Genomic DNA, 12,329 nt, shown 5'->3' with positions numbered 1-12,329 from the left:
CTTGTGGAGGGACAAGTTGGTTCGGATAACCAGATATTTTATATAATAATCTACTAGTAAATCGATGCTTGTCTTTCCTTTTAAGTCTAATTTGTTCTACCATTTTGCGAACGATATCTTATCGTTAGACGTTCGAATAAGTCGATCGACACTCGACGTTGGTTGAAACGATAGTTAGCGCTACTACAATTCCATGTATATGAACGGAGTTCCACCGTATCTTCAAAATTTTTACTTTCGATAAATAAATAATACAAAATAAATAATCGCAACGATTGTAAATATTTTTATTTGTACGTCAACATCTTTCGATACATGTACCATACACGACTATCGAAATGAACGTATACATTTTTTCACGTGACTGTGTATATGTATACGTACATTACAATGTTATATACATATACATGGTTTAACAATCAATAATCCAATTGTTGATAAACATTTGTTCATTTACACGAACGACGACAGTCTTTAATACGTACACGAAATTAGACTTAATCTTCCGTTCGTTGGTAAAATGTATGAATTCGAAAAAGTTTAGTTCTCCATTGCTGCAACGTTAATTATAAAACATCGATTCGAGAAATCGTCATACAGCTTACACTCTCTATATTTTCGACGATAATAAGTAAAAATTGGTTTGAGAAAAATTCCCATACGTCACATACAGCGCACTATTTCTCAATGTAGAACGGTACAGGCATGGTAGTTGTAAATGGAAAACGAAGAAGGAGAAAGAACAGAACGAAAAAAGTATTTTCGGTATCATTAGTCCAAAGCTGAAGAAATCGTTCGAGCTTTAATTTGAACGGTGAGAACGACGAGAAAAGATGATCTAACGAATGTGAGTACGCGTGAGTGAGAAGAGAAAAAAACTGTCTTTTTCTAGGGAATATTTTTCTGAAACATTGAAAATGCGATCCTTATAGATTGCGCGTGGTAATGCTAATTATTTTAATATAAATCGTATCTGTAATTTTAAGGCAAATTAAATTTAGCGACTTAAACAACTACCAATTCTACTATACCAATTTTATTCTAACTTTACCTCGTCCTTGTCATCCGTGAACACCATACGCCACCTAGATACTTACTTTTTTTTGTACGCCATTTTTCCATGCGACCATTATCGACATATTGTCAGCTCTGCGTTTAAAACCCTTCGTACATGTGTATCCTTTACCAAAATCTTCAAGTATTCTTCTTAGATCTTTTCCAACTCCTCTACATTCTCGCACCTCCTCGTTACGTGATCCAGGCTCTCATATCGTGTTTCACAGAATCCGTATCTCTCGTTTTCTGCCCAATTCCTCGTTACAGGATGATGGAATATGAATATTACGAAAAATGATCTATAGTCAGTCAGAAAATTGTACACACGCCTTTTAAACATAAAATATTATAGCGAAAACGTTTATGCCATTTTATTTTGTTTTTCAATACATACATCGCATAGTTATCATACAGAGATGGCGGCTTTTAAAGCTACTAAGAAGAAATAAATAATTGAACGGGGCAAGTCGGTCGTCGCTCGATCACGTTCGAGCTTCGAGACTTCGAGCAACGATTTCTTCCATCTCCTTACTCGTGTATCTACTTAAATAACAAAATATATATAAAGATATAATTATTAAATTATTAAAAAAATAATACAAATTGCTCGTGTACAATCGTCGAATGTGATTTTGTACCTTTCGGCGTAATTTCCTTATTTCAACTACCGCGTTGAATAACGAGTCGTAAATACGAATATAAATATAAAATAGTCCTCGATTAAAATTTTAACTCGACTTTCTTCGAAAGCGGTTTCTTTCACGCATATTCCACTTGCGTTTCTATGAATCGCTGAAACTCTTCTTCTGATTTAACATCGTCTCGATATTTCGATGAATTCTAGCGATTTGCAATTTCTTCGAAGGATCTCCGTCTTCTATGTAAACGTTCCCGCTGACTTCCGGCCAATCGGACACCACAGGAGTCTCCCTTTTTCGATCTGCAAAAAGAAAGATGTATTACCTATATTGTTCGAGTTATTAGTTGGCTCGATTAAAATGACACAGCCTGTACAATGTGCTTAGCACATCGGTAATTTGCTGCAGCAACGACGTAACTGCAAATGAAATTTGTAGGCTTCGAGCTATCGGTACAGTAGAAATACTTGTTCCATGTACTTTTTACCGTTAGAGACGTACAAACGAAGTTCAAAAGTTCGCCGCACGGCGACAATTGTGTCGCTCGCGATGATTGCATCATCACGAAACTGTAACAGTTCGGAGCATTCAAACTCGTTTTCCTTATAATTGTGATTTTTTAGTTACGTCGTTGTTGCAGCAAATGAGCGATATATGTAAATGGTAGAGGCAGATTCTTGTTAATTGATTAATTAATGTATATTATAAAATTAGACAACCACAAAACTACAACTTAAATAAATGTATGAATCGCATTACACATAAGAATTGTTCACAGACTTGGAAAGCCTGAGCACTTGGACATACTAATCTGACTGTTTTAATAAATACCGATGGCATTGTCAATAAAGACGACAAATAGGAAAGAACGTAAGTCGAGCTATCTCTGTACTACAATATATTTCCATTGAACATTTTCATGAACGTATTCTATCGCTCACTAGCGAGGTTGAGGTTCTCAGATTGAGAACGTATGTTTTCCAGAAGAAACGATAAATTGTTTCTGGACATATTGAAACTGGATTATCGAAATGACTACACGTTTAACACGAGATCGGATAGAACACACGTTCGTATGAATCTTTTTCGTTACTTTTGTGCCTTCTGTCCACTCCTGTCTTGAAGCGAGTCCCGTTTGTTATAATACACCCTATAGAATACAGCACAATGTCACGCGAAAAGCATATATATTTTCTTCTTACTTTTCAATCATATAGCATTTTTAGGTACATAAAGAAACGAAGAGGATTTTTAAAGATGAAAATACAGTTTAAACCCGAACAAGCCGATTCAAAGAATTTACTTACCTAAGAGTTTCTCGAGATACTGGCACCTTGTTTCGGGATCACCAGGGTTCATTGGTGCGCCGGCAACCAGTTCGGCTAGTTCCGCCTTGACCATTAAATTTAATCGAGCCGAGATCTCTTCTAGACCCACTGAAAATATCGAACAGTCTTTACTCTACACGAGCTTCAACAACAAATTTAGTTTAGTCTTTGTATATTTTATATTTCTACGTAATCTGTACAATTTGGCAAATTTTAGCGCATTCTCGTAAACGCGTAAAAATCTAATCGTGTCCATTTTGCATTGCCATCGAGTAATTTATTTATAGTTATTGTTAATTCCCAACTTTCTGCTATAATTTTCAAACCATAATTATTTTCCTTATGAATAAACGAACTTTCAATTATACTAAGAACAGCAAAGTAAATATAAAGTACAGTCGTATAAATTAATTATTTTTATAAATTAAATACCACATTATTTATTCTATTTATGATTTTTACGCGATGAGAATGAAGAGGTTCAAGTCAACGTCGATGTTGTAGTTTAACAATTTTTAATTTACTATCGTTGCTACAAAATTCGACGTTTACGAAATCCAGTAATTTAGGACACCGATCATTTAAGTTATTGTTCATTGATAATCTAGTGGTGCAAGTTGAAACGATCGTATCGCCTGCCCAAGGATGGAATGCGAGTTGAACGACTATGGAATGCAGTTCTGCTTTCTCAAGGCCCCATGGGATGAATCTAACGATAGTCTCGCTCCGGTCTGAAGTCATGTTTCTCTCCCCATGAAGAAAAGCCCGACTAGTCACAGGTCGAAGAACTATTCAGTTAGAAAAATGAATGCCTCACCTGGCATGCTTTTTCTAACAGGTATTTTCTCAAATTCTACCTTTTGAAATTTAACGCACTTTGTTACACCATCGATTCGTAATTAACAAACGACAGAGACGATTCAGGGGAATTTAAATAATTTTTCCAGCTTGGACTAAGCATTAAGATCGTAAGAGGCAATCTTGAAATTGTGAGTCGCTTTTTACACGTAGCAATGATATGAAATGGGATTGAAAGACTCGTATAAATGGATGCGCTACTTTTAAAAGCGTTCCTATGAAAATCATTGAAATTAATTATTAATTATTAAGAAATAAGAAAGTGAAATTGTAAGAATCGTCGCTGTAATTATACTGCGTGAATGCGAGAATTACTTTTATACTTGTGCAGCAATGCAAATCGCTTTGCGAAGGTCCGTGTTGGAGAATTATCGTTAATTTGTTACGATTAAGGAACATTGTTAGGGGGATCAGGTAATGGATTCTAACGAAAGAGGCGGGCTATCCTCAGTCCCCTTTAGTAGGCAGAACCAGCAATGAAACGGTACCGAATGCACGACCATTCGCTTGTATTACCAATCCGTTAGTGAGAATGCCGACAATACCTTCTGATTCCAATTGAGGAACATGTCAAGCACAATTACATTAGCCAGCGATATCCTTGCGAATTCGTTCGGCTGAGATTCAACGCGAAAGCCTCGTTTCAATGATTCTCCGTCGAATACCACTTTTTTTTTTTTTTTATTATCGATAATCTTATATCTTATGATTTATATTTTTAACTTTTATTCTTGTAAACCTCCATTTACACGAACAGATTGCCACTTCCCCGGTCACTTCTCGGTAAAATAATACTACGATTGTTACAACGATACAGTAGATTACACGAAACATTATGCGTCTGACCGTAGAATTAACAGCGTCGTACCGGCATCGAAGTCAAAGAGTAGTGGTTCATTCATACCGACTCGTGTGACGATTCAAAGGTTTTCCACAAATGTCCACTAGTGATGGGATTAAGTGTACGTCAGGTGCTTCCTTCTTTCTGTTTCTTTAGCGAACATCGTTAGTAGCTTGTGAGATTTGCGCTAGAATCGGGACGCTTATTACCCGCTTCGTTCAGGTTTGGAAACAGCTAGGAGAAAATAAGAAAGAAACGAAAATAATTCTTTGCCTACGCAATCGTCAAACATCTTGGTTTTAAAAAGATGTACATTTCAACTGCTACAGCTGCAGTCTACTTTGCCGGAAGACAATAGACAAATTTTCGTCAACTCGAATGACCATTTTGCTAAACTACTTGAATAAATTTTAGCGTTCACACAGGGCAAGACACTATATTGTTTGCTACTTGCTTGCTATATCGGCCGTGTCTGAACGAGCTCTTTGCGATGTTCTCTACGAGCACTCTTCGACTTTGTACTAAACAATTGCAACTAAATCGCAGATAGATCGACGTACGTGCAATTACAAGGATACCTGCGCTTGGTCAATAACGTTCGTAAAAAGATTGAAGGGATCGAACGGATCGATTCTATCGCTAGATAGTACGCTTCCTCGGGAAGCGTGGGTGGCAGCAAGATGGGGAAGAGGAAAAGGGGAAAAGGGGATATCGGGAAGAATAGAGGGGACAAGAGAGGGTTCCGGCGTTGATGAGTTCTGCGTAACGCTCGTTATGCAAATGCGGGTAGTAACATCGTACAAACGTTCATCGTAGATTGTAGATCATAACACCATTCGAATTTCTCTCTTCTCTGTACACGTACACGTACACTGCTCATAAGTATACGGACACCAGGATTACTTTGCAGCAACAGCGTGTGAATTTTACGAATTTTGTACAAAGTGTACAAATTAATGCCGAATTGGTAATTGCAAGCAACATTTGCTACTTTTTCTTTACGGAATCATCAGAATATAAATCTAAATCACACATTAGAAGATATTGAAATGATATATTTTAATTATAATTACATATTCTCCAATATTCGCTGTATGTATATTTGATATTTAAGTAATATAAGAGTATGGCATAATATTTAATACAACACCTATATGTTATAAGTGGCTATAGCGATTACGAAGAATCAAATCGATTCAAGTACGATTTAACCATAGTTTTACAATTAAAATACGTCTTGTCACAAAATAAGCTAACATCCGGATATTTTTGAGCGAGGATGTACGTCCAGTGATGGATTGTCAAGTACTTTGAAACACTTCGAATCGTATTCGATGCCATCAAATTTCTAAAAGTCTTGGAAGTTGTGGAAGTCATAAAAGTCTTGGAATTTATTGGAAATCCTTGAAAGTTCAAAAGATCGGAAATGCACTTGCGCGACCACGATTTGCAAAATTTAGGGGGATTGCAAGACTTTCGAGACTTTTCAGACTTGCAAGATTTCCAGGAATTTTAAGGTATCGAACCTTATTCGGAAGTGAATTTCGACGATCTCAAAAAATATGAGTACAGTCGATGAGCTGCGATCGATCTTGAATACGCGTGCAACCTCTCGTTTGTGAACATCGTAACGGCGATTTGCGAACATTGCCCGTTTACAGCTTTACAGTACTGGACGAACCGTAAGGAATTTAAAGCAGCTGGGTCACGCGATTTCGTACGCGGTGTTATTTCAACGTTTCGAAAAATCTGAACAGCCTTCCGACTGCCTTTCCCGCCTTCGTGCTGCTCAATGACGCGAACAATCAGCTGCTACATCACCGAACAAATGAAAAACCTTCGATTTTATAGTTCCATATTAATTCTTATAGTTGCAAATAAATGTAGTATGGAATTAGTATAATTCGCATCGAAGCAACGTTTGATATCCGTAACGTGGTTAAATAAGTTATTTATGCGCAATATTTGTAAACCTATTTATTATAAGGGAAGCTTAATTCTCAAAAAAGTCGCGAACGTTTATCTCGAAATCCGGAATACGTCGCCACCTCGACAAACCTGGTGATTGTCATAAGACGTTTTCCTTGAAACAGAACAAGCTTTGTTTGGAACATTTTTCCAAATAATGTACAGTTTAGGAGATATTTGCGTGGATCGATTAAAAATCGATTAAAACCTTGTACGTATATTAAATAATTCTTTCGAAGATCTAATATCGTTGAATGAGAGATTTTTCTAAATATTGGCACGCCATGCTGATTGATAAAAACGATACGTAAATGTAGGTATCAGGCTTGTTGCGATTAAAGCCAATCCTCACACTGGCTTCGATTCGATGAAACCAAATGTACCCAATTAAAGGCACGTATCTCGCGAGTGATATGTATAATCATTGATGACATAAGTTGGTAAATGAGTACAAAGAGAACGCGGAACGGAGCATCACGAAAGAAATGAGAAGCATCGGATACCGGGACGTCATATCCGGGCGTGATAGATCGAGCCAAGGTGAGCAGAGGTCGTGAGCGGCCCTCTAATGAAGAAAATCTGTCTTGCATTTTAAAGGACTTCTTATCCCCCTCCAAGGAAACATATAACAATCCTTCGGAATCGAATGTAACAAAATACCAGAACGCGAAATATTACCTACTACTAATGCTTGGTACACTCAATAGTGTACACTCGGTAGTAGCGTACTACACACGGCAGGTAATATTTCCAGGTATAATTATATAAGTATAGGTCGTTCACAGCTTTATTAGAAAGTTACGATAAAAATACAAAATACCAACAGGAATACTGACTAGATCTTCATATCAACAAGAACATTGACCATGACTATTAATAGCTAATGATTATGTTGATTGTAAATCTATTCTTGTCTTATAGCACCGAAACCACAAGTCCATTCCCTCCATACTTCATGCTTTTATTACAACTTTTCGATAAAGCTTTGTTTAGCCTACGTTTATACAACATTTTCTGCTTCGTTACACCCATAAAATACAGTGACAGGGTTCGGCTGGCATTCGCGTGGACACCACGCGATATATATTTCTCATAGGAATTCAGAGTGATTCGTTTAGCAACTTTTAAATTGCGAAAGATCTCTTCTTCCGACAGCGCCCTTGACGGGGAACTCAGTTTTCCTACTGTGCAATCATTTCATAAGGCTTCGTTTCTATGCGTAAGCAACAATAGATGAACATAATTAATAATAAGTAGGAAAGAAAAGCTAAGCAGAGATTTTGATTCGTCCGTTACATTGTAACGAGTATGTTGCTTTGAATATTCTATATATTTTCGTAAATTGTGTGCATTCGATGCATCTTCGCATCTCGAAATTTCCCATAAACGCAGGAAAATCCGCAGTCCAGTAATCACTAATAACAAATTGAATTCTTACCAGGCTCGAAGTTTTTCTTCATCCGACGCCACTGTCTCGCGTAGACCAAAGCCGAGCATCCTGCGACCAGAAAAAAGAGAATACAGGCGCACACTGCAAGGATCAGCGCGACCGTTTGCCAATCCCACAGGATTCTCTCCTTGGAAGTAGCTGCGCTCCTTGGATAAGGAGACTCGTTCAATACCTAGAATTTCGTTGTAGAATTAACGTTCCATTCGTTAATGAACAAGCTCCAGATACACAGAGTGTATCACAACATGTGGGAGCCATTTCAGGAATGGACAGAAGGCATAAAAACAATGAACATACATCCTATCTGATCTTGTCTCAAATTTATTACTCTGTATTATTCGATTATACCCCTGGAATTTTTGAAAGACCACGAAACTTTGATAGGACGACAGCAAGCTTGCGTACAGACCGAGGCTAGCCATTTCAAGGGTCTTCTACGAAGGCAAACTGTCGCAAATTGTTGAAACGCAAAATTAAATGACCATAACTTTGAAACAAAATCAAATCGGACTCGTGTTCATATGGACTTTCTTTATTGTTTCTCGTGCCCACTGCTGAAATGGATGTCACGCGTTGCGACACACCCTGTCACTAGTAAATCACTTGTCTTTCAACGTGATGAATTCAGCTAAGTGGATAACTGGACATGGATGGGAAATGGATAGATGGAATTCTGATAACCAACTTAATACTGTAGACCTTATACCTGGTTCTTCGTTTTCGATTGGATATCTTGCTGCGAATTGTCTGCAAAATCCTTCGACTCTTGCCTAATCTGTTGCTGGTCCAAGTCGGGGAACCTCCATAACATCTTCGAGGTAACCGCTTCGAGGCTCCTTTGGCCGGTTTCCGGTCGTTTCCTGGTCGAGAGGAAAGACCAGTCGAGCTCGAGAGCGGAGAGCGGTCCGCAAATAGCATCCTTGTAAATGGCGCAGGGACTCAAAGTGAATTCAGGAGCGCATCTGGTGCAAGGCCAACAGGTGGCACGCTCGACCGACCAAAATTCGAAACCCGGTTTACAGACCGGATATCGGGGAGCGGATGTCGAGCAGCCAGCCTTGCGGAGACCGACCAATAGCAGCAACACGGCCAACAGATATGCCCGATTAGGCTCCCGAGGCATCACCTAAAACAGTTTCCACGCTTGTTACCTTTCAACCAATTTCTTGATCACTAGAGCAATGATAACGATATTAAGGAAAATTTGTATGCAAGCAATGAAAATGTTCGTTGTACAAAACAACGATAAATAATTGCAAAGTCCTCGGTTAACGTGCATTTCTAATTTTTATCGGTTGTAAAATCTCTCAACGAGGTACTCAGTGTCTAAGTGTTTTCCATCTCGTTAGAATTTCATCACAGCCAATTTCCAGTAGAAACGAGTGAGATACACATGAAACGTAATCTACGTATACGAAGTTGCCTTAAATGTATAAATCTGTAATCCTAGAAATTGAATTGTAAGCTTAAAAAAGGCCACCCTTAAGCGAGGGAGTAACAGTAAATAGCAAATAGCAATGAATACGATAATTGATAAAAACCTAGCAAATAATTATCGTGTATTTGAATTTAAATGGCAGTGAAAGAAGTAATATACAGGCTCGTTTTAATCGGTCCACGCAAATATCCCCTAAACTGTACGATATTCGGATATTCGAAGGAACGTTTCAAATAAAACTTGTTCTGTTTCAAGGGGGACGTCTTATGACCACCACCAGACTTGTCCAGGTGGAGGGGTTCTCGAGATCTCAAGGTGACCTTTGGTTTCTTAAATGGAACTATACATTGTTTTTTATACACCGTTCTGGATGCAGTATTTAATTCTCTAAAAATGACTATTAAGCTACTTCCTTTATAATTTTAATTCTATTTTAATGTTATAATAATTCTTTGAAAATTTTCATTTCAATTGATAAATATTTATTAAGAAGATACTTTTTGCATCAAGAGATATGAAAACAAAATATTGATTATAATATTGATGCAATAGTTATAACGATTACACGTATATAACTATCGTAATCATATAAATAATTCCAATTTATATTAATTTTATCGACTCTATATATGTAGAAGAAAAGTGAAACAAAAGATAAAACATTGGCGAGGACAAAAATGTATTTTTTAAACAACTCGTTGAAACAATCGAGCGTGTAAAGTGGCCATTTAACCGGCAAAACCGGCCAGACCGTTTCCACTTCCGGCTCGTTTGCGATGTAATTACATCCGTAGTTGTATCCCGAGCGGGGTACAGTCATGAGTATGCGTACGCACGCGCATTAGAATAGTTTTGACATGAATCAATTGACCGCGATTTGGTTGTGATTTTGCTGCGATTTTTCTTTATATTAGTATATACATATACATGCATATGTATCATGACTAATCGTTAACGACAAATATACTGTAATCAGTAACACGTGTTTCGCAACAACTGTACATTTTAATAAGATTAGTTCGTACGGATTGTCCTCCAACGTCAACAATCTACACATTAATTAATTCGTAAATGTTCAGTATTTCAAAGTAAACAAAATTAAATAAAAGGTATAGTAGTAGTAGATTTCGAATTACAATTAAGGTTCGATTCAATCGATCATCGGATGAATGAAACGATTAGAAATAGAAAATTGTGTCGCTCAAATAGAAAGCGTAACGTTCTATCCGAGGCGAAGGTTTCTCCCGGGCTATTTAAAATTTGATGCGCGCGCTTCTACCAATCGTACTTCTCGATTGCGTGGCAAACATACGCAGTTCGCGTACTAGAATCACGGCAACACAAAACGCCTATACACCGTAGATCTCGATACTTTGGTCAAGTTCTTTGACAAAAGTTAAGGGCTAACGTAAAGATTTATAATGGATAACCCTAACAATAAATTCATAGTTAACTACTTAAATTATTCAATATTAAGTAATCATAATTTGAATCGCCTATAATATAGAATTCACTTTATCAATATTAAATGTAACATATATATTACGTTTACCTCGAAAATAATTTCTGAACACGATATAATTTTATTAAATATCTATAATTTAATTAATAGGCTATGAACTGTACTATCGTTAAGAGATTTTACTGTTGTTTGCATTTTATGAACTTATAAATAAATTTATATAATTTAATAATTTTGCACTGTCTTCCGATATAAAATAAAATTTGATTCAACCAATCAATATCTATATCAATTCTTTAGTATTAGTATCGTAATAACTGCTATTAACATATATTATACGACCATTCATAAATCTCATTGACATTCTCTACATTCGCTGTGTCATTGAATACGCGCATAAAAGTCAACTAAGCCATTTCGCTATATTTTACATCTTATCGTAAATGCACTTTAAATTAGATCTTCCAATGTTTTTTAGTTTTATTTGTTTTATAATTATCATCTTGATATAAAATCGCAATACGTAAAAATGTGAAATAATTTAAGTATAATCTTTATTCAATTTAAGGTAACTTGTTGATAGATTTATCTTTGATAATTATGTGCATCATAATACAAACTAATAAGTATATATGAATTACTATAAGATATGCTCGTCATGCCAAATATTAGATCAACTATCATCAAACAAATAGTATACTACTAAAATTTTACAAATAAATATAGTACCTACAACGAAAAGTGTAATAAGTCAAATCAAAAAATGAATAGAAGTGAACATATTTTATCAAATTAGAATAATACTTAAAGAAATACATACTGACAGTTCATTTATATAAAGAAATGTATGTCTATATAATGATACATACGCTGCCTTCGATAAATGCAGGCCTGTCATGACGCAATCCAATCGATGTATCCAAGATCGATCACCGGGAGAGAAACCGACAAAACATCCAGGATACACAAAATATCATTGAACTTTCCATTCGAACGAGATCACGATTGATTTATTTAGACTAAATTCTACAAGTCCTAAGCCTTCTTAGAATCAAAGTTAACAAAAATCCTTTTTTCGCATATTGGAATACAAATAGAGAAAGGCGGTATTTCAAAAAATCTCCACTGCCACGAAATAGACGCGCACCGCCCGCCGACCACAATACAACTGACTAGACTGGTTATTCTAATTTCCGCCCACGATCCTCCCTTAGAAAGAGAACGCGTTCATGAGAAAGAGATGTTGAAAGGAAAGAGATACGGAAAGAAACTTAGAGCTGGAAGAAGATG

General features: G+C 36.6%; 1 protein-coding gene across 1 annotated transcript; it reads right to left on the bottom strand.

The window, feature by feature from the left end:
• Window positions 1-1,400: 1,400 nt before the first annotated feature.
• LOC117211909 (tumor necrosis factor receptor superfamily member wengen) lies at window positions 1,401-12,228 on the bottom strand. Its single transcript, XM_033456229.1, has 5 exons — window positions 11,909-12,228; window positions 8,846-9,265; window positions 8,128-8,311; window positions 3,002-3,130; window positions 1,401-1,996 (listed from the first exon to the last, which is right to left on the bottom strand). Exons 2-5 carry the CDS (start codon window positions 9,260-9,262, stop codon window positions 1,839-1,841), a joined length of 888 nt encoding a protein of 295 aa, XP_033312120.1. The 5' UTR covers window positions 9,263-9,265; window positions 11,909-12,228; the 3' UTR covers window positions 1,401-1,838.
• Window positions 12,229-12,329: the final 101 nt, after the last annotated feature.

The sequence above is a fragment of the Bombus bifarius genome, unplaced genomic scaffold (genome assembly GCF_011952205.1).
Source record: "Bombus bifarius isolate JDL3187 unplaced genomic scaffold, Bbif_JDL3187 scf7180000008265, whole genome shotgun sequence".
In the NCBI taxonomy this organism is placed as follows: Eukaryota; Metazoa; Arthropoda; class Insecta; order Hymenoptera; family Apidae; genus Bombus; species Bombus bifarius.
Note: the sequence above shows the minus strand (reverse complement) of the source record. Positions and strands in the feature narration are given on the sequence as shown.

Excerpts from the sequence above, each read along its gene's own strand:
- LOC117211909 (XM_033456229.1), bottom strand. The coding sequence starts at position 9,262 with ATGCCTCGGGAGCCTAATCGGGCATATCTGTTGGCCGTGTTGCTGCTA. Across the intron at positions 8,312-8,845 it reads AATCGAAAACGAAGAACCAG|GTATTGAACGAGTCTCCTTA; the intron begins GTATAAGGTCTA and ends ACGAAATTCTAG. Across the intron at positions 3,131-8,127 it reads GAAGAAAAACTTCGAGCCTG|TGGGTCTAGAAGAGATCTCG; the intron begins GTAAGAATTCAA and ends CGATATTTTCAG.